General features: G+C 61.0%; 2 protein-coding genes across 7 annotated transcripts; both read right to left on the bottom strand.

The window, feature by feature from the left end:
• Positions 1–460: 460 nt before the first annotated feature.
• On the bottom strand, positions 461–12,204 carry SF1 (splicing factor 1). 2 transcript variants are annotated; one of them, XM_085046379.1, is made up of 13 exons: positions 11,702–12,188; positions 10,936–11,061; positions 8,763–8,838; positions 6,708–6,860; positions 6,519–6,608; positions 5,808–5,991; positions 5,610–5,725; positions 5,421–5,528; positions 4,794–4,968; positions 3,543–3,786; positions 2,573–2,632; positions 1,557–1,706; positions 461–902 (listed from the first exon to the last, which is right to left on the bottom strand). In XM_085046379.1, the coding sequence occupies exons 1-13, from the start codon at positions 12,171–12,173 to the stop codon at positions 553–555; spliced, it is 2,304 nt and encodes a 767-aa protein (XP_084902505.1). In that variant the 5' UTR covers positions 12,174–12,188; the 3' UTR covers positions 461–552. The 2 variants fall into 2 exon arrangements, with proteins under 2 accessions (XP_084902505.1, XP_084902504.1); XM_085046378.1 differs by having other exon boundaries at positions 549–902; positions 2,573–2,627; positions 11,702–12,204.
• Positions 12,205–13,311: 1,107 nt separating this feature from the next.
• Positions 13,312–18,804, bottom strand: MEN1 (menin 1). Of its 5 annotated transcripts, none has more exons than XR_014848120.1 (10): positions 17,723–18,676; positions 17,208–17,416; positions 16,950–17,078; positions 16,790–16,830; positions 16,605–16,692; positions 16,383–16,519; positions 16,041–16,155; positions 15,520–15,684; positions 13,660–14,956; positions 13,312–13,469 (listed from the first exon to the last, which is right to left on the bottom strand). XR_014848120.1 is itself a non-coding variant. In XM_085046430.1 (10 exons), exons 2-10 carry the CDS (start codon positions 18,162–18,164, stop codon positions 14,501–14,503), a joined length of 1,782 nt encoding a protein of 593 aa, XP_084902556.1. In that variant the 5' UTR covers positions 18,165–18,172; positions 18,742–18,804; the 3' UTR covers positions 13,312–14,500. The 5 variants fall into 5 exon arrangements, 2 of the variants coding, with proteins under 2 accessions (XP_084902556.1, XP_084902555.1); XR_014848119.1 differs by having other exon boundaries at positions 13,312–13,885; positions 14,063–14,956; XR_014848121.1 differs by having other exon boundaries at positions 14,191–14,956.
• Between the last annotated feature and the right edge of the window lie 417 nt (positions 18,805–19,221).

Below are 19,221 nucleotides of genomic sequence, written 5' to 3'. Positions count from 1 at the left end.
TTTGCAGACCACCCCCACCGACCCAGCATCCCCCCCCACAGTCACTGCCCCGCGCCCCCTCAATTCAGGGCCGCCCCCGATTTTGGGGGGATTTTGGAGGAGTGGGGGAGTAAACAGCTCACAAGGTGGTCCCGGGGGTTCGGGGGGGCACCCCAAAATTGATCAGTTCGTGGAGGGGGGGGGAGCGCCCCATCATGGAACAGCCCATGGGGGAGGGCGGGGGGGGGGAGCTCCCTAGGATGGTACAGCCCATGGCGGGGGGGGGCTCCCCACAATGGATCAGTCTGGGGGGCTCCTGTGGTTTTGGGGAGGGGTCCCCACAACTCATCAGTCCTTCCGGGGGGCTCCCTGCGGTGTTTTTTGGGCTCCCCACAATGGATCAGTCCTTCAAACCCCGATTTTTTTTTTGGGGGGGGAAAAATCCCCACCATGAATCAGTCCTTGAAAAGGGAGGGGGGGGAGTGAATCCCCCCCAACCAACCCCACGATGGTAATTTTTGTCATTTTTTTTTTTGGGGGGGGTCCCCGCAGCGGCAGTGTCCCGTCCGAGGCTCAGTTCTGGGGGGGCGGCGGGGGGGGCGCGGGGGGCATGCCGAAGGGGGGCAGGGCGGGCACCCCCATGCCCATCATGGTGACGAAGTTAGAAGGGTCCATGGGGGGGGGCGGCGGGGGCGGGGGGGGCGCGTACATCAGCCCCCCGGAGCCAGGCGGCGGCGGGGGGGGCGGGGGGGCCCCGGGGGGCAGAGGGGGCTGCACCCCGGGGGGCAAAGGCACCATGGAGGGGCTGCCGGGGAGCGGGGGGGCCCCCGAAGAAGCCGCCCCCCCCCCCGCCGCACCCCCCCCCGCCTGCTGCTGCCAGGGAGGGAGGGAGGCGCTGCCAGCGCTCGTGGTGGTCGTCGTATCTAGAGGGGGGGGGGAAAATAAGGGGTTAATTAGCGCTGGGGTTAATTGGAGAGGAGGGTGGTTTAGCTTAAGAAGGGGTGAGAGCAGCTCATCCCACTCGAGGCTCGGGGTGATTAAAAGCGGGGGTTAATTAAGGGGGAAAGGGTGGTCGTTGTATCTAGGGGGGGAAAATAAGGGGTTAATTAGCACTGGGGTTAATTGGAGGGGGGGAAATAGGGGTTAATTAGCGCCGGGGTTAATTGGAGAGGAGGGTGATTTAGCTTAAGAAGGGTGAGAGCAGCTCATCCCACCCGTGGCTCCAGGTTAATTAAAAGCAGGGGTTAATTAAGGGGGAAAGGTTAATGAGGGGCGGTGGGTTGATTGGAGGAGGGGAGCAGAGAAACCCCCAGGAATCCCCCCAAAAAAATCCCCAAAAGACCCCCACCCACCACGGCCCAACCCCAGGGGTGTTCATTTGGTGTGTGGATTAATTAGCAGGGTGTTAATTAGGAGAAATTCTCATTTTGGGGGGAAACAACCACCACAACCCTCCCCCAGGAATAACCCAAACCCAGGTAAAAAAAACCCCAAAATCCCTCTTGCTAACCCATCCTAAAACACCCCCAAACCCCATTTAGCACCCCAAAACCCCCCCAGGACGCCCCCAGACTCACTTTGCTGCCAGGGCAAGGGGGTGCTGCTGCTGCTGGGGGGCGGCGGTGGCTGCTGCTGCCAGGGAGGGAGGGGGCCGGAGGGGGGGGGCGGCTGCCCACCGGGCGGGGGGGGTGGCGGGGGCAGCATACCCAGCGGCGGCGGCATCATACCTGGGCAGGGGGAGAGAAATTTGGGGGGTCAGGAGGGGTTTAGGATACTCAGGGATAGTGGTATGGTATTGGGGAGGGGATTTGGGTGGTCTGGGGGTGTCAGGACATTCAGGGACACTGTGTATCATATTGGGGAGGGGATTTGGGGGTCTCGGGGTGTCAGGACATTCAGGGATAGGGTATGTATTGGGGAGGGGGCATTTATTGGGGGTGTCAGGACACTCAGGATAGTGGTATCATATTGGGGAGGGGCAATTGGGGGTCTTGGGGTGTCAGGACACTTAGTGACAGAAGTATCATATTGGGGAGGGCAGGAGAATTTGGGTGGTCTGGGGGTGTCAGGACACTGGGGGATAGGTATCTCTATTGGGAGGGCAATTGGGGTTTGGGTGTCAGGACACTCAGGAATAGTGGTATCATATTGGGAGGGCATGGGGGGTCTCGGGGTGTCAGGACACTGAGGGATAGTGGTATCATATTGGGGAGGGAAACTGGGGGTCTGGGGGTGTCAGGACACCCAGTGACACTCATATTCGGGAGGAGGGCAATTGGGGGGTCAGACACTCAGTGACAGAAGTATCATATTGGGGAGGGGGAAATTGGGGTACCAGGACACCCAGGGACAATATTATACTGGGAAGAGTGGGGGTTGGGGGGTCAGGACACTTAGTGACAGTGGTATCATATTGGGGAGGGGGCATTTGGGGTGCCAAGACACCCAGGGACAGCAATATTATACTGGAGGCAGCAGGGAATTGGGGGGTCAGGGGGAATTTGGGGGCCAGGGAGGTGTGGGGAGGGGGTTCAGAGATTTTTTTGGGGAGGGGGTTCAGGGTTTTTGGGGTTTTTTTGGGGAGGGGTCTCACCTTTTCCCTGGTGCAGGCGATAGACCCCAGAGCCCACCGGCGCATTTCCCAGGTACTGATCTTGAGGGAATGAGAGACCGTGGCCTTAGGGATGGGGGGGACCCCCAAAAACCCCCCACCTCACCCCAAAAAAATGCCCCAAAAACCCATTTCTTCACCTCAAAAAATTGCCCCAAAAATCCCTTCCTTCAGCTCAAAAATCTGTCTCAAAAACCCACCTTCACCTCAAAAATCTGCCTCAAAGTCCCACCCTCACCCCAAAAAATTGCCCCAAAAACCCCTTCCCTGACCTCAAAAAATTTGACCCAAAAAACCCTTCCCTCACCTCAAAAATCTGCCCCAAAAAAACCCACCTTGACCTCAAAAAATTGCCCCCAAAAAACCCCTTCTTCACCTCAAAAATCTGCCCCAAAGACCCACCCTCACCTCAAAAAATTGCCACAAAAACCCCTTCCCTCACCTCAAAAATCTGCCCCAAAAACCCATCCTCATCTCAAAAAATTGCCCCAAAAACCCCTTCCCTCACCTCAAAAATCTACCCCAAAACCTCACCCTGACCTCAAAAAATTGCCCCAAAAAACCCACCCTCACCCCCAAAAAAACTCTTCCCTCCCCAAAAACCTCCTGATGTTCACTATAAAAACACTGTCTGGGAAAACAATGTTAAATCACCCCTTTTACCCCCAAAATTTTAACCTCCACACCCCCAAATCCACAGTCATCCCCCTCAATTCCCAACCCTCACCCCAAAATCCCCACCCGACCCCAAAAGCTTCTAGGTTGGCGTTAAAAGACGAACAAAAGTGGCCAAAAAGAAATTTTTTCCCCCAAAAAATTTCTCAGCAAACATTCCCAGCCCTGGGTGGGGGACGCTGGGAGTGCCCAACCCCTCAAAAAAATCCTTTTCCCCCCTTTTTGACCCCAAAAAAAAACCCAAAATCCCACCCACCCCTTTCAGGATTGTCCGTACCCATGTGGTGGGGGCCGGGGTGCCCCGGGGGGTGCGGCCCCCCGCCCATGGGGGGGTGGTGGGGCTGCATCCACGGGGGGGGCCCGTTTGGGGTGTGCTGCAGGGGGTGACCCCCGTGGCCCCCCCCCATGCCGGCCATGGGGTGGGGGAAGCTGTGGGGACCCCCTGGACCCCCAGGACCCCCGTGCAGCCCGTGGTAGGGGCGGTTCTCCGAGGGCGCCGAGCTCATCCAGGGGGGGCGGCTCTGGGGGGGAAAAATGGGGGTTAGTGGGGTTTGGGGGGGGGTCACAGGGGTTTGGGGGTCACAGGGGGTTTGGGGGTCACTGGGGTTTGGGGGTCACAGGGGTTTGGGGGTCACAGGGGTCAGGGTCTTGGTGGGGTTCTGAGATTGAGCTCATCAGGGGGCTCTGGGGGGCAAATGGGGGTCACAGGGGTTTGGGGGTCAGTGGGGTTTGGGGATCACAGGGATTTGGGGGTCACAGGGTTTGGGGGTCACAGGGTTTAGGGTCTTTGTGGGGTTTTGATGGGATGAAGCTCATCCAAGGGGGTGGCTCTGTGGGAAAAAGGGGGTCAGGGGGGTTTGGGGGTTCACAGGGCTTTGGGGGTCACAGGGCTTTGGGGGTCACAGGGATTTGGGGGGGTCACAGGGGTCTGGGTCTTTTTGGGGTTCTGAGGGGATTGAGCTCATCTAGGCTCTGTGGGAAAATGGGGGTCAGTGGGGTTTGGGGGTCACTGGGGTCTGGGGGTCACTGGGGTTTGGGGGGTCACAGGGGTCAGGGTCTTTGTGGGGTTCTGGTGGGATGGAGTTTATCCAGGAGGGTGGCTCTGTGGGAAAATGGGGGTCAGGGGGGATTGGGGGATCACAGGAGGTTTTGGGGTGTTACAGGAGGGGTCACTGTCCCCCACACCTGACTGGCAGCTGGACAAAGGGCTGTTTTGAGGGGTTTTAGGGGGAGATGAGAGGATTCCAGGGGGTTCTCAGAGGGTTTTTGGGGGCAAATTTCAGGAATCAGTAAGGGGTTTTCCAGGAGGGTCTCAGGGGGCTTTTAGGGGTAACTCATAGGGGAGTTCAGGGGTAGGTCAGGGAGTTCCAGGGGGGTCTCAGAGGGTTTTTGGGGGTCACTCAGGGGCGAATTTCAGGAAGCAGTAAGCGTTTTCCAGGAGGGTCTCAGGAGATTTTTAGGGGTAACTCATGGGGGGGTTCAGGGTTAGGTCAGGGGGGTCTCAGGGGGTTTTTGGGGGGTCACTCACCGGGGGGGGCTGCCCCCCAGCCTGGCTGGCGGCACGGTGGCTGCTGGACAAGGGGCTGTTGTTGTGGGCAGCGTTGGAGCTCACGGACACCGGAGCTTCACCCAGCTCGGCCATGAGGGACAGATACTCCTTGTCCATCCGGGCTTTGTCCTGTGCTGACTGAGGGTCCCCAGGCCTGGAAACAGTGGGGTGGTGAGGCTGGGGGGCTTCACCCCCAAATCCCCCCCACCCCACCCCTGTGCAATCCCCAGGAAGAGAGCGGAGGGGTCTTGGGGGGATTTCAGGGGGGATTGAAAGGATTTCAGGGGAAATCTCAGGGGGGATCCCAGAGGGTTTTAAGGATCTGAGGGGGTTTTAATGATTTGGTGGAATGCCAGGGTGTTTGGGGTGGATCTCCACAAGTCTGGGGGTGGATTTCAGGTGAAATTTCACCTGAAATTTCAGGGAGTTTGGTGAATTTCGAGGTATGGGAAGAGTTGAGGTGGTTTCATGGATTTAAGCAGCATTCAGAGGGAATTCAGGTGGAGCATCTCAAGAGGTTTGGGAGGATCTCAGGAGGATCTGGTGGGTTTTTGGGGTGAATCCTGGGAACCCCACGAGGACCTGGGGGTTTATTTCAGAGCTCACCTGGCAAACTTGCAGTCGGAGGCGATGTGCCCGGCGCCGCCGCACTTGGTGCACACCGTGGTGTTGGTGATGCTGCGCGTCTCAGTGCTCTGCCACGGCCTCAGGATCCTGGGAAGGGGACAGAGGGGTTCTTTAGGGACTCGGGGGGGTTGTTTTGAAATGAATCAGGGGGGTGGAGACCCCTCTGACCTGTTGTCATCCTCCCGCAGGGTCCCGTTGAGCCGCGCCAGCTCCCGCAGCTGCATCTTGCGCAGGTCGTTCTGGTCCTCGGGGGTCTCGATGCCCTGCTTCAGGATGTTCCTGATCTGGGGGGGCAGATGGGGTGTGAAACAGGGGGGCTGCACCTTCAGGGACCTCCCCTCAGCCCCCCCAGGGACACCCCCAAACCTGCTCCACGGCCTTCTTGACGTTCTCCATGGTGTTGGCGGTGACGAGGGCGTGCAGAGGTTCGTCCTCGCCGGGCAGCATCTGACCGTCCTTGCGGCCCACCTTGCCCTCCTTCACCGAGCCCTTGCCCCTGATCATGATCTTGGCATTGCACTCCTTCTCGATGTTCTTCAGCGTGTTCCCCCTGGCAATGGGGCAGCAGGAGCAGGAGGTCACATGGGGATTGGTGGGGGACACTCAGAGGACATACAGACCCCACAGATTCTCATTCTCCTTCAGCCAGCCCTTGCCCTGGATGGTGATCCTGGCATTGCATTCCATCCCTAATTTTCAGCGTGTTCTGCTTGGGAATGAATAGGATCACACACCAAAATTTGGGGGGAAGGACCCCACAGGTCCATCGGGGTGACCCCACTGGGGGGACCTGGCAGCACCTGGCTCATCAGGAGTTCACTGGGGACATGGTGTGTCATTAAACAACTCTGTGTTAATTAGGGGGGGGCTCAGGGTGGGGGACAGTGGGAAGGGAAGGGGTCACCACCTGAGAGAACACAACCCAGATGGGGAATGGGGTCACCACCAGATTGGGGGTGACACTCACACCAGGACCCAGCAGCACCCAGGTGTCCTCAGGAGCTCCCCACCTTTCTGGGGTGAAGCTGAGGGGATCCCCACAGCCCTCCCACCCCCCCAGGATTTCGGGGTGCCCACCTGGGCCCGATGAGGAGCCCCACGAAGTTGATCTCGGGGTACTCATCCTGCGGGATCATCACCTTGTCGCTCACCCGCGTTGCTGGTGGCCTGAGGACGGACAAAAGGACGGAGTCAAACCTCGGAGGAGCCCCAAAACCGGGCAGAACCGACCCCAAATCGGGCTTGGGGGGGGTGTTCCCTCCTCACTTGTAGTCAGCTGGAGGCTTGAAGTCGGGGTTCAGGGCCACCATCTCGGTGATGAGGTTGTGCCTCTCCTCCTCCAGCTTCTTGCGCGTGCGGAACTCCCGCGTGTTCAGGCGCTTCCCCTCGCTGTTGTAGATGGGCTCCGGGGAGGGGGACCTGCTCCGGGGGGTGGGGGGGTCACTGGGGAGCCCCCAGACCCCTCATGGGGGGGGGCTGTGCCCCCAGAACCCCCTCCCCAAGCCTCCCAGCCCCCCGGGTGTGGGGGGGGTCTTCCCTCCCCTCGCTGATGGGGAGGGGGATGTGGAGGGGTGGGGAGGGGTCACCTGGGTTCAGGACCCCTTTTGGGGGGGGGTTACACCCCCTCCCCAAACCCCCACAACCCTCTCAGCATCTCCACCCTCGTCCTCTACCCCCACCCACCCCCAGGAGGGGATAATGGGGGGGGGAGCATTAATTAGCGCCCAATTAAGGCCAGCAGAGCGTCGCCCTCCCCCTCCCCAAACCCTCTTTTCGCCCATTTCTCTGCGGTTTGGCCTTTGCTGGGTCAGGGTTTGGCCCCTTTGTCCCCCGGTTTTGTTGTTTCTCCCTGGCTTTGCCCCGTTCCTGGCTCCTTTCCTCCCTGCTCGTGCCCAGTTCTCCCCCGGTTTTGCCCAATTTCCCGGTTTCTAGGAGGAGGAAAAGGTCCCTGTCTGTCTGGGGGGGCCGCGTGGCTTTGGCAGCCCCGGAGGGAAGAGTCAAGGTCGCTTGAGCTGAGCCGTGTCGGGGTGAGAAAATCAGATTATGATTAAAAATCAGAATTATCAGCGAGGAAGGAAAAAAAAATTAAAAAAAAAAAAAAATAAAAAAAAAGAGTCAGAATCGCTCGGGTTTGGTTAAATCGGCCCCTTGGCTCCCCTCCCCCTCCCAAAATAGCGAATTTTGGCAGCGGCTGCAAGAAGGGAAGAGATTAAGGCGGATCCTCCAAAAACAGCCGGCGCGGGCGACAGTCGAACCTGCCCCCGGTTTGGGGGGAAAAAGCGACTTTTCGGGGTTGGCAGCAGCCGGGTCCTCGGTGGAACTGCGACGTCACTGTCCCCGCTCGTGATTAATCGTTAATTCATTAATTAATTCCCCCCCCCAACCAGCGCTAACGACGCCGCAGCGGGGGAGCGGCCTCGGCCCGGGGCGCTGCAGGAGCAAGGCTGGGTTAAGCGCGGGGGGCCTGCGCCCCCCCAAACCTGGGAGACCCCCAAAACCTGGGGCTGTGAGAGGGGGGGGTGACCCCCAAAACCTTGGGGGGCTGGAGGGTGTCCCCCTCCCCCGAGACTCCGGAGGGCCCCCCCGGGGTGAGGGACCCCCACGCAAGGTGAGGGACCCCCGAAAGGTGAGGGATCCCTGAGGACACAGGGACCCCCCCGGGGTTGGGGACCCCTGCAAGGTGAGGGACCCCCACAGAGCTGGGGACCCCCGTGATGTGAGGGACTCCCCCCAGAGCAGGGGTCCCTGAAGGGTGGTGGGGGGCTCCCCCATGGGTTGGAGGGACCCCGTCCTGCCCTGCCACAGAAAATGGGGCCAAAACAGGTGGAAAAGGTGAAAGGAAGGAGGTGTGGTGGGGGGAATTTAACCCTCTGCCCCACCCCAGAGCCGAATTGGGGTGAAAAGGAGGGGAAAAGAGGGGGGGAAAAGGGGGTGCAGCGAGGCCTGGGCCTCGTTAAGGTGCTGCCGTGGCTCATTAACCCGCAGCTAACGAGGCCCAGGCCGAGCTCGGCGGGGTGCAGAGCAGCACCCCAAAACTGGGGGGAAACACCCCAAAACTCGGGGGAAACACCCCAAAACTCATGGGAAACACCCCAAAACGGAGGGGAAGGCCCTGGATCAGTGAGGGTCCAGAGCAGCACCCCCAAATTTGGGGTCGGGGGAGGTTCCCGACCTGTCCTCGTGGGAGGGGAGGGGGGCACACCCGGGGGTCTCCCGTGCTCTGCTCGCACAGGGGGGGCCCGGGGGGGCGGCTGGGGGGTTGCCCAGGTCTCGGGGGGGCCCGGGGGGGTGCCCGGGGGGGCAGGGGGGGGAGGTCCCGACCTGTCCTCGGGGTTAGGGGGGATGCCCAGGTCTCCCGTGCGCAGTTTGCGGGTCAGGTCTTCGATCTGCAGTTGCACTGGAAGGAACCCGGTCCCGGAGAGGTGAGAGAGACACAGTTACAAAACACCCACATTTTTCACCCCCTCAGAAAAAAAAAAAAATTCAAAAAAAACATTCCTCCCCCAAAATCTTTCTTCCCCACTCTTTTTTTTGTTTTTGTATTTTTCTACCTACACCGGCTCCATGGCACCAAAAAGAGGCATTACTGCCCTAAAACCAAATGGTTACGGTGGGAAAAAGCAGGTGTTGTTACCTAAAATTGACATTATTAGCAGAAAAATACACCTTCTTAGCGATTACGGCAGGTTATTACCCCCAAAAACACATTGTTACCCCCAAAAAACATTGTTATTACCAAAAAAAGCAGGTTATCACAAAAGAAAAAAATCACATTATCATTAAAAAAATCACAGGATTACCCTAAAAAAGCACATTGTTACCAAACCTCCTGGTATTATTATGGAAAAACTAGAGATTGTTATCATAAAACCAGACATTATTACCTAAAATAGAAGATTATCAGTCAAAAAAAAGGACATTATTTCCTACAATATCACATTGTTACCTAAAATGTGAAATTGTTACTACAAAAGGTAAACATTATTACCTAAAACAACCACAGTTTTACCTAAAAGAACCACAATTTTACCTAAAACGAGAGATTATTCCTAAAAAAATAGACATTGCCTAAAATAACCACATTATTACCCAAAACACATGACTATTACTAAAAAAAGCAACTGTTATTACCTAGAACAGGATATGTAATTAAACACAGTCATTATTACCTAAAACACCTGATTGTTACCAAAAATAAAGGTTATCAGGAGAACATTGTTACCTTAAAACACACAATAACACCTAAAAATACATTATTACCAAAAAATGAACGTTGTTAAGCAAGAGATTGCAGCGTTAAAATGATACATTTTCACCTAAATGTATAAATTACTGCCCAAAATTGCAAGTTTTTGATTAATTTGGACCTGCTCGAGTCCTGGGTGGGTGCTGACCTCAAACCCTGGGGGGTTCTGACCCCAAACCCTCTTGATTTAGTCCCAAATTTGGGGGTGTTACTGATGTGAGCATGGGAGTTCTAATCCCAAATCCTGGAGGTTTAGCCCCAGAATTCCTGGGGGGTTCTGACCCCAAACCCCAAGGGTTCTGACCCCAAACCCTGGGGGTTTGACCCCAAATCTCAGGGGTTCTGACCCCAAATCCCTGGGGGGGGTTTTGACCCCAAATCCCAGGGGTTCTGACCCCAAATCTGGGGAGGGAGGAGGTTTAACCCCAAATCCAAGGGGGTTTGACCCCAGTCCTGGGAGGATTTTAACCCCAAAACCTGTGTGTTCTGTCCCTCAATCTTGGGGGTTCTAACCCCAAAATCTGCATGTTCTGACCCCCAATCTTCGAGGAGTTCTAACCCCAAAACCTGCGTGTTCTGACCCCCAATCTTGGAGGTTCTAACCCCAAAACCTGTGTGTTCTGACCCCCAATCTTGGGGGTTCTAACCCCAAAACCTGCGTGTTCTGACCCCAGTCTCCCGAGGGTTCTAACCCCAAAACCTGTGTGTTCTGACCCCCAATCTTGGAGGTTCTAACCCCAAAACCTGCGTGTTCTGACCCCCAATCTTGGGGGTTCTAACCCCAAAACCTGTGTGTTCTGTCCCTCAATCTCATGAGGGTTCTAACCCCAAAACCTGCGTGTTCTGACCCCCAATCTTGGAGGTTCTAACCCCAAAACCTGCGTGTTCTGACCCCCAATCTTGGAGGACTTCTAACCCCAAAACCTGTGTGTTCTGACCCCCAATCCCACGAGGGTTCTAACCCCAAAATCTGCATGTTCTGACCCCCAATCTTGAGGGTTCTAACCCCAAAACCTGTTTGTTCTGACCCCCAATCTTGGAGGTTCTAACCCCAAAACCTGCGTGTTCTGACCCCCAATCTTGGAGGACTTCTAACCACAAAACCATCACCAACGTCGGCATCCTCCTGCTCCCACCTCAGCCCCGGCGCGGTGGGGGCAGAAATCTGACCCCAAACGCCAGGTTCTGACCCCAACCCCGGGGCCGCTGACCCCCAAACCCGCTGTTTTTCACCCCCAAAACCGTTACCGATGTAGGCGCGTTCCTGCTCGCGCGTCAGCCCGGGCGGGATCACCGTGGGCATCCCCGGGATCACGGTTTTCTGCTCCAGCGAGTCTTGGTTCCAGCGGCTGCGCTTCCGCTTCCGCGGGAAGTCTGGGAGGGGAAAAAACGCCGTTTTTTGGGGGGAAATTTGGCAGCACGGACCCCACTGAGGGGGAGTGGGGATGGGAGAAGGACGCGGGGAGTGTTTGGGGGGTCCTCATGTCGCTGTTTTGGGGGAGTTGAGGGAGCTGGGAGGTGTTTTGGGGAATCCTAAGGAAGGCAAATCCGCACAGTGGGGACATCGCGGGGGTCGCTGTCGCCCGAGAGGGGATCTGGGGGGTGTTTTGGGGGGTTTGGGGGTCCCGTTTAGAGGATTCCCCCTCCTTCTCAGGCTCCATCTTGGCCTCGCGTGTTCTGACACGTGTCCCGGCCGGTGCCGGGGGGGTGGACAGAGGGGTGGAAGCAGCGGGACCCCCCAGGCAGGGGGGATCAGAGCCCGGAGACCCCCAAATAGAGCGGGATTATAACCCGGCGACCCCCAAATCGGGGGGATACAACCCGGGGATCCTCCAAGCTAAGCGGGTGAAAGTGCGGAAACCGCCAGGCTGGAGAACTTCCAGCCCGGGGACGACCCTCAGACCCTCCCCACGACCCCCCTATGTGCTGCACTCCTTCCTGGGGGTCCCGGAGAACGCGCCCACCCCCCGATCGCGGCCCCCCACCCCCGATCTCCCCCTATCCGGGGCCTTACCTGCCCTCCGGGGCTTGTGCGCGGCTCCCGCCCGTCCCCCCGCATCTCCCGGCCCGGTGCCCGCGCCCCCCGCGCCCTCCTCGGGCCGCGGCTGCTGCGGAGCCCCCGCGGGCTGCGGGGGAGCGGCGGGGGCGGCCGGCGGAGCCCCCGCGGGGGCGGCGGGCGGGTCATGGCCGGGCGGCGGCGACGGGAAGCGGAACTGCCCGTACGGAGCGGCGGGCGGCGGCTGAGGGGCGGCGGGGCCGCCGGGGGGCTGAGGGGCCGCGGGGCCGCCCGGGGCCTGCGCAGGCGGAGGTGGCGGCGGCGGCGGCTGAGCCGGCGGCTGCGGCTGCGGAGGTGGCGGAGGAGGCGGCGGAGGAGGCGGTGGAGGCGGCAGCGCCGCGAAGGGGAAGGCGGCGGCGGCCATGGGGGCGCGGGGGGCGGCGGGGCCGGGAGCGGGGCCGGGCTGGGCCGCGCTCGCCCCGGTCGCCATAGAACGGCCCCCGCGCGGCCTTCGCGAACCTTCCACGCCGCCGCGCCGCGCGCGCCGCGCTGATTGGTCGAGCCGCGCGTCACTCAAACGTAAACTCGATCGCGATTTGTTTAGCGAGCTGTCCGTCAACCCGACGGCTGCGGGGATTGGCCGGCAGGTGGGAGAGGGGGCGGGGGAGGGCGCTGAGGCGCTAGCAGCGGGGATTGGCCGGCGGGGGCGTCGCTCAGGCGGGATGAGGGGAAGGGGGGCGCCCCGGCGGAACGAGGCGATTGGGCGGCGCGGCGGAGGGCGGGAGCCGCTCCGGGAACCCCGCCGCCATTGGCAGCGGCGCGCCCCTCCCCGCGCCCCAGGACGGGGACGGCGGGAGACCCCGTGCCGGGCCGGAGTGACGTCCGCGCTGACTTTGGCCGGGCGCAGCTGATTGGCTGGCGGTGCTGTCGCTCAGGGAGAACGCGCGCTGATTGGTGCAGGAGGGAGAGAGAAGGCGGGCGGGAGCGCGGCCCGCCAAAACCTCCCGCCCGCGCGCGGAGGATCATGGGAGTCGCCCCCTCAGCCGCCCCCTCAGCGCCGAGTCCCTCCCCGCCCTCGAAAAAAGAACGAGGCGCTCGGTAAAACCAACCACGCTTTATTAATGATTAACGGCCTAATCGCCTCCCCACCCCACCTCCGGAGTCTTGGGCCCTCAGGGTCCTGCCGTGGCCCCCATCTCCTAAAGCCGGGACCCCCTAAAGTCCGTGTGGGGGTTCCCAAAAGCCTCGTGTTGGACACCCCAGCGATGAGATATCTGCCCTAAAATCCTCTGCCTGAGCCCCCAGCTCTCTAAAGTCCCTGAGACCTCCCCGCAGCCCAAAATTCCCCCACATAATCCACCCCCGGCCCACCTGGGAGTCCCACTGTAACCCCAAATTCCCCCATTTGAGAGGCTCAAAGCCCCTCAGGGTGGTCTCAGAAGGGGTATGGTCTTTGCTTTCCCACCCAATTGTTGGTTTTTGGGTGTGGGTGGTTGGGGTTGGTTTTGTTTCCCCAATTCCCCCCAAACCCCAAATTCCCCCCTCACACCAGGAGGTGACTTTAGGGTGTCCCCCCGGCATTTAAGGGGGTTCTCAGCCCTTTTTTGGGGTCTCTTCAGGCAAGGCAGGGGGTAGATTTGAGAAGGGAAACCCCCAGAGGTTATTGAGGGCTGAAAGGACATGGGAGACCCCAAGGCACACTCAGGACCCCCAAAATCCTCAGGGTTACCCCTGGGGATCCCTTTGAGCCTTTCCGGGGTCTCTTTAGGAAGGAAAGACGGGGGCACTGGGTCTCCCAGCTATTTTATGGGGTCCCTAAATGGGTCCCCAAAAGACTCATCCTGTCATCTGTTAAAGAAGGCAAAGGTACGGCTGCACCCGGGGCTGGGGGTCCCAGGTGGGGCTGGGATTTTGGGGTTTTTGGGGATCCCTACGAGCCTTTCCAGGGTCTCTTGAGGAAGGGCAGAGGGGGGCACTGCTATTTTTGGGGTCCCTAAATGGGTCCCCAAAAGACTCCTGTTACCTGTTAAAAAAGGGAATGGTACGGCTGCACCCGGGGCTGGGGGTCCCAGGTGGGGCTGGGATTTTGGGGTTTTTGGGGGTCCCTACGAGCCATTCTGGGGTCTTTTTAGGAAGGAAAGAGGGGGGCACTGGGTCTCCCAGCCATTTTTGGGGGCAGCCCCTAAAGACTCATCCTGTCATCTGTTAAGAAGTTGGAAAGGTACGGCTGCACCCGGGGCTAGGGGGTCCCAGGTGGGGCTGGGATTTCGGGGTTTTTGGGGGTCCCTATGAGCCTTTCCGGGGTCTCTTTAGGAAGGAAAGAGGGGGGCACTGCTATTTTTGGGGTCCCTAAATGGGTCCCCAAAAGACTCCTGTTACCTGTTAAAAAAGGGAACGGTACAGCTGCACCCAGGGCTGGGGGTCCCAGGTGGGGCTGGGATTTCGGGGTTTTTGGGGGTCCCTACGAGCCTTTCTGGGGTCTATTGAGGAAGGAAACAAGGGGGCACTGCTATTTTTGGGGTCCCTAAATGGGTCCCCAAAAGACTCCTGTTATCTGTTAAAGAAGGGAAAGGTATGGCTGCACCCGGGGCTGGGGGTCCCAGGTGGGGTTGGGATTTCGGGGTTTTTGGGGGTCCCTACGAGCCTTTCTGGGGTCTTTTTAGGAAGGAAAGAGGGGGGCACTGGGTCTCACAGCTATTTTTGGGGGCAGCCCCAAAAGACTCATCCTGTCATCTGTCAAGAAGTTGGAAAGGTACGGCTGCACCCGGGGCTGGGGGGTCCCAGGTGGGGCTGGGATTTCGGGGTTTTTGGGGGTCCCTACGAGCCTTTCCGGGGTCTCTTGAGGAAGGGCAGGGGGTAGGCTCCGGGGGGGGCGCGGGGGCGGCGCGGCTGCACTTGGGACTGCGCCGTGAGCTGCAGTTTGATGGCGCTCGAGTTCACCTTGGCCGCCCGCAGCAGCTCCTTCATGCCGCGCATCTTCTGCGAGCGGAACCGCAGCACCGGCCCCGGGGGGGGCGCGGGAGGGGTGGTCCCGGGGGTCGCGGGGGTCCCGGGGGCCGGTGGGGCGGCGGGAGGGGGCGGTGGGGTTTCCTCGGGGCGGGGGGCGCGGGGAGGGGGGCGGCGCTCGCCGGGTTTTTTGGGGGTGGGAGGTTCCTCGGGTTTGGATTCGCGGCGGGGGCCGCGGCGGCGACCGTCTCGGGGGTCTTCGGGGCCCCCCAGGTCCGCCTCGGGGGGGGCAGGGTCCTCGGAGAGCAGGGTGACCTGCTGGCGCACCTGGGGGGACATTGGGGGGACGTAGAGGGGCAACAGAGGGTCAGGAGGGGAGGCAGGAGGGAGCCTGGAGACCCCCCAGAGGTTATTGGGGACCCCAAGGAGGATGTGGAGGAACCCAGAACCCACTCAGAGGTTATTGGGGACCCCAAGGAGGATGTGGGGGACCCCAAAACCCACTCAGGACCCCCCAGGGAAGACACAGGGGACCCCAAAACCCACTCAGGACCCCCCGGGGAAGACATGGGCGACCCCAAAACCAACCCAGGACACCCCAAATCCCCAGGAATGCCCCAAGAAGAAGGAGAAAACCCAGAGCCTACTCAGGACCCCCCAGAGGAAGATGTGGGGAACCCCAAAACCCACTCAGAGGTTATTGGGGACCCCAAGGAGGATGTGGGGAACCCCAAAACCCACTCAGGACCTTTCAAATCCCTCAGATGGACATCAAAGTGACCAACGAATTGGACAAGGAAGGTGACCCAGCCCTCACTGCAGGACACGGGAGGGCCTCCCCTGCCCCCAGGACCCCCCCAGACCCCCAGGGGACACCCCAAAGGCCTCACCTGGCCATCGAAGCGGCCGAGGGACTGGACGAGGAAGGTGGCCCAGCCCACGTGCAGCACCGGGGTGGGGCTCCCCTCCTCCCACCTGCAGATGCCGTCGTAGAACCGCAGCAGGTGAGCGAAGCACTCGGGATCCTGCAGGGCTGGGAGACCCCCGGAAGCCCCCTGCGGACCCCCCAGTCAGAGGGGGGCTGGGAGACCCCCAGGAAGCCCCCTGCAGACCCCCCAGTCAGAGGGGTGACCCCAAAACTGGGATTAACCCCATAAATGGGGACAGGACACCCTGCCACATGGGGAGCTGGGGGTGTCTGCCGGTGGGGACCCCCGAATTCAGAGCCCTCCAGTTGTGGGGGAACCCCTGGCTCCCACAAGGGCACGTTCCCAAATGTGGAGCACCCCAAAATGTCCCCCCACAGAGGCAGAACCCACCCCCCTCAAACACAGCAGGCAATCCCACCCCGGGCAGGGCTCCCCCACCCAGGAACCTCCCCAAATTTGGGGTCCCCAAGTCCAGGTCCCACCTCAGCCCCCGGGGGTGGCTCAGCCGCTGCCTCCTTGAGCAGGTTGGGGATGACATCGTTGGCCACATCAAAGAATTCCTTGTAGATCTCCTCGTCCTCCCGGCAGTAATTGTAGCTGGTGGGGGGACAAGGGGGGCTTGGTGGGCTGCCCCAGAGGGTTGGGGGGCTTCCCAGGAAGGAGGGGGACCCCAAAAACCCAACCCTGGGTGGGGCTGGTGGTCCCTCACAGTCCTGAACACCTCCTCAACCCCCCCAGCCCCACCCCAAGGACCTCCAGGTAACCCAGGTACCTCCTAGGACCTCCTAGGGCCCCCCAACTCCCCCCCAGAGCCCCCCACTCACTCCTGGATGACGGTGGCCGTGTCAGCCCAAGCCTCCAGGGCCTCCTTGACGTTCTTGTTGCGGCAGTGGTAGCCAGCCAGGTACAGGTAAGGGTAGATGTGCTCGTTGTTGTAGTAGGTGCGAGCAGAGTGGATGCCCTGGGGGCGGTGGGGAGGGGTCAGGCCACACCTGGGCCACACCTGGCCACACCCCCGTGTCCCCAAAACACCCCCCCATCGTCACCTGGTGGTACAGGGTGAGCGGGTCGGGTCTGCCGGGGGTGGGCTCCAGCTCCTCCAGGTCGGCCAGGTTCCCCAGCGCCATGGGGTACCTGTGGGGCAGGTGGGGGGCGGCCCCACGGCGGGTTTGGGGGGGTCCCAGGGCAGTTTTGGGGGGCAGCCCCATGGCGGGTCGGGGGTGCCTCTCACCTGTCCAGGTGCCCCATGTCGTAGAGCAGCCACAGCAGGCGCTGCGGGGGAGAGGAAGGAGAGATGGGGGGGTGTCCTTCACCTGCCCCACACCTGCCCCACACCTGCCCCACACCTGGCCCAGCCCTGCCCCACACCTGGCCCCACACCTGCCCCACACCTGCTGCAGCTGCAGCAGCTCCAGGCTGTCGGTGTGGCCGTCGATGGACGGGTTGATGGCACAGACCATGAACGCCACCTCCATGTGCCGCGTGCAGCGCAGGTACGACCCCTTCAGGTACAGCCAGCTCTGCGGGACAGGTGACACAGGGGACATGGGGACACCTCCACCATGCCCTAGAACCCTCCTGGACCCCCTCCATCCTTGTCCCTGTCCTTGTACCCCTGTGACCCTCCCCAGCCCACGTCCCCTCCATACCCTCTCGGCCACCCCGGCCTGCACGGGCTGTCCCCTCCTGTCCTCGTTGCCCTTTCCATGCCAGGTGACCTCGGCAGTCTGGGCCCCTCCGGCCCCAAAGGCCACCCAGGCGTGGTCCTCGCTCAGGGCCAGGTGAACGTCCGGCAGCCCCAGCACCTGGCAGGCACCGACCACGGCAAAGGCCACTCCAGAGCTGTCCAGCTTCGTACCTGGGGGGACACAGAGGGGTTCAGGGACACACAAAGCCCCCCAGAACCTCTCCACCACCCCTGGGCTGTCCAGCTTTGTACCTGGGGGGGGGACAGAGGGGTTCAGGGACACACAGAGCCCCCCAAAACCTCTCCACCACCCCTGGGCTGTCCCTGAGAGGGTGGACACAGGACTGAGGGACCCCCACCAGTGACAAAACCGAAGAGGGACACAACATCTCTTGAAGCAGGAGCAGCTGAGGCTACTCCAGGTGGGACCCCAGCCCCACCAACCCCCTCCAGCGACCCCCCAGCACCCCTCCTCACCCGTGATGAAGCTGAAGAGCGACTGGATGTGAGCCCTGTCCTTGAAATAGGAACGGCTGAGGCTGTTCCAGATGACATCAGACACCTTCCTCACCAGGTCCCGGGAGGAGCAGCCGTCCGGCCGGGGGTACAGCGACAAATCCACAGCCCCCCTGATCTGTGCCGTGAACCGGGCGTAGAGCGCAGCCACGATGGACAGCTCGGCCACCGGGAAGTACAGCCGGGTCTGGGGGTCCGGCCCGGGCCGCGACTCGAAGGAAACCCCGGGGACGTTGGTGGGCAGGACGCGGTTGACGGCCAGGAAATGCTCCACGAAGCCCAGGACCAGCGAGAGCAGCACCAGGTCGGGCTCGGGCTGGCGCAGCTCCGCCTCGAAGAGCCGCACCACGGCGGCCACGGAGCGGAGAGGGAACAGCGCCTTCTGCCAGGGCTTCAGCCCCATGGTGGGGCCTGGCGGGGGAACGAGGGGTCACGGGGTGGGAAAGGAGGGGGTTTGAGGGGAAATATGGGGGTCCCAGGGGTTGGGGGGGCTGAAGAGCTGCCCCAGGGTGGGCACAGAGGGGAGAAGGAACAGCGTTTTCTGCCCCGTGGTGGGGAAATGGGGTGGAGAAACAGTGGTGGGGGTCCCAGGGGAAAATGGGGGTTAAGGGGGGTCCAGAGCACCACAACCGGGGGGGGAACGGCAGCGGCTGGTGGGACCCGAGCCCATGGGAGGGACTGGGAGGGGAAATGAGGGGTTTGGGGGTCCTGGAGGAGCACGGGGGCGGGTGTGGGGTCGGGGGGATTACAGGGAGAGGATGAAGGGCCAGAGGAGGTTGCGAGGAGGATTGGGGAGGCCTCGGGGCGGATTCCCCCCTTCCCGGAACCCCCAAAGCCCCCAAACACCCAGAGGACCACCCTAGACCCTCCCCCCACGCCCCCGCCGTCCCGGTGCCCACCCAGAACCCCCCAGACCCCCCGAGACCCCTTCCCGACTCCCCAAAACCCTCCCCGGTTCCGGGACTCCCCCCGGACCTCACCGCCGCCGGCGCGGGCAGCGCGGGGCACGACGGGAGTGGGCGGGGCCAGCCCGCGGCGCCGCTCGTGATTGGACACGCGCCGAGGGTGTGGCAGTGTGGGCGGGGATTGATGGGCGTGTCCCCAAGTGGGCGTGGTTTTGTCGGTGGGCGTGGCTCCGATTTCCCCCCCCCGATTCCATCCCGTTTCACCCCAAAATCCCACCGATTTCACCCCTAAATCCCCCCGATTTCACCCCTAAATCCCCCTGATTTCACCCCAAAATCCCTCTGATTTTACCCCTAAATCCACCCGTTTCACCCCAAAATCCCCCCGTTTCACCCCAAAATCCCCCCGATTCCCCCCCAAATCCCCCCATTTCACCCCAAAATCCCCACGATTTCACCCCAAAATCCCCCCGATTTCACCCCAAAATCCCCTCGTTTCACCCCAAAATCCCCTCGTTTCACCCCAAAATCCCCACGATTTCACCCCAAAATCCT

The sequence above is a fragment of the Lichenostomus cassidix genome, unplaced genomic scaffold (genome assembly GCF_008360975.1).
Source record: "Lichenostomus cassidix isolate B80296 unplaced genomic scaffold, HeHo_3.0 HiC_scaffold_40, whole genome shotgun sequence".
Taxonomy (NCBI): Eukaryota; Metazoa; Chordata; class Aves; order Passeriformes; family Meliphagidae; genus Lichenostomus; species Lichenostomus cassidix.
Note: the sequence above shows the minus strand (reverse complement) of the source record. Positions and strands in the feature narration are given on the sequence as shown.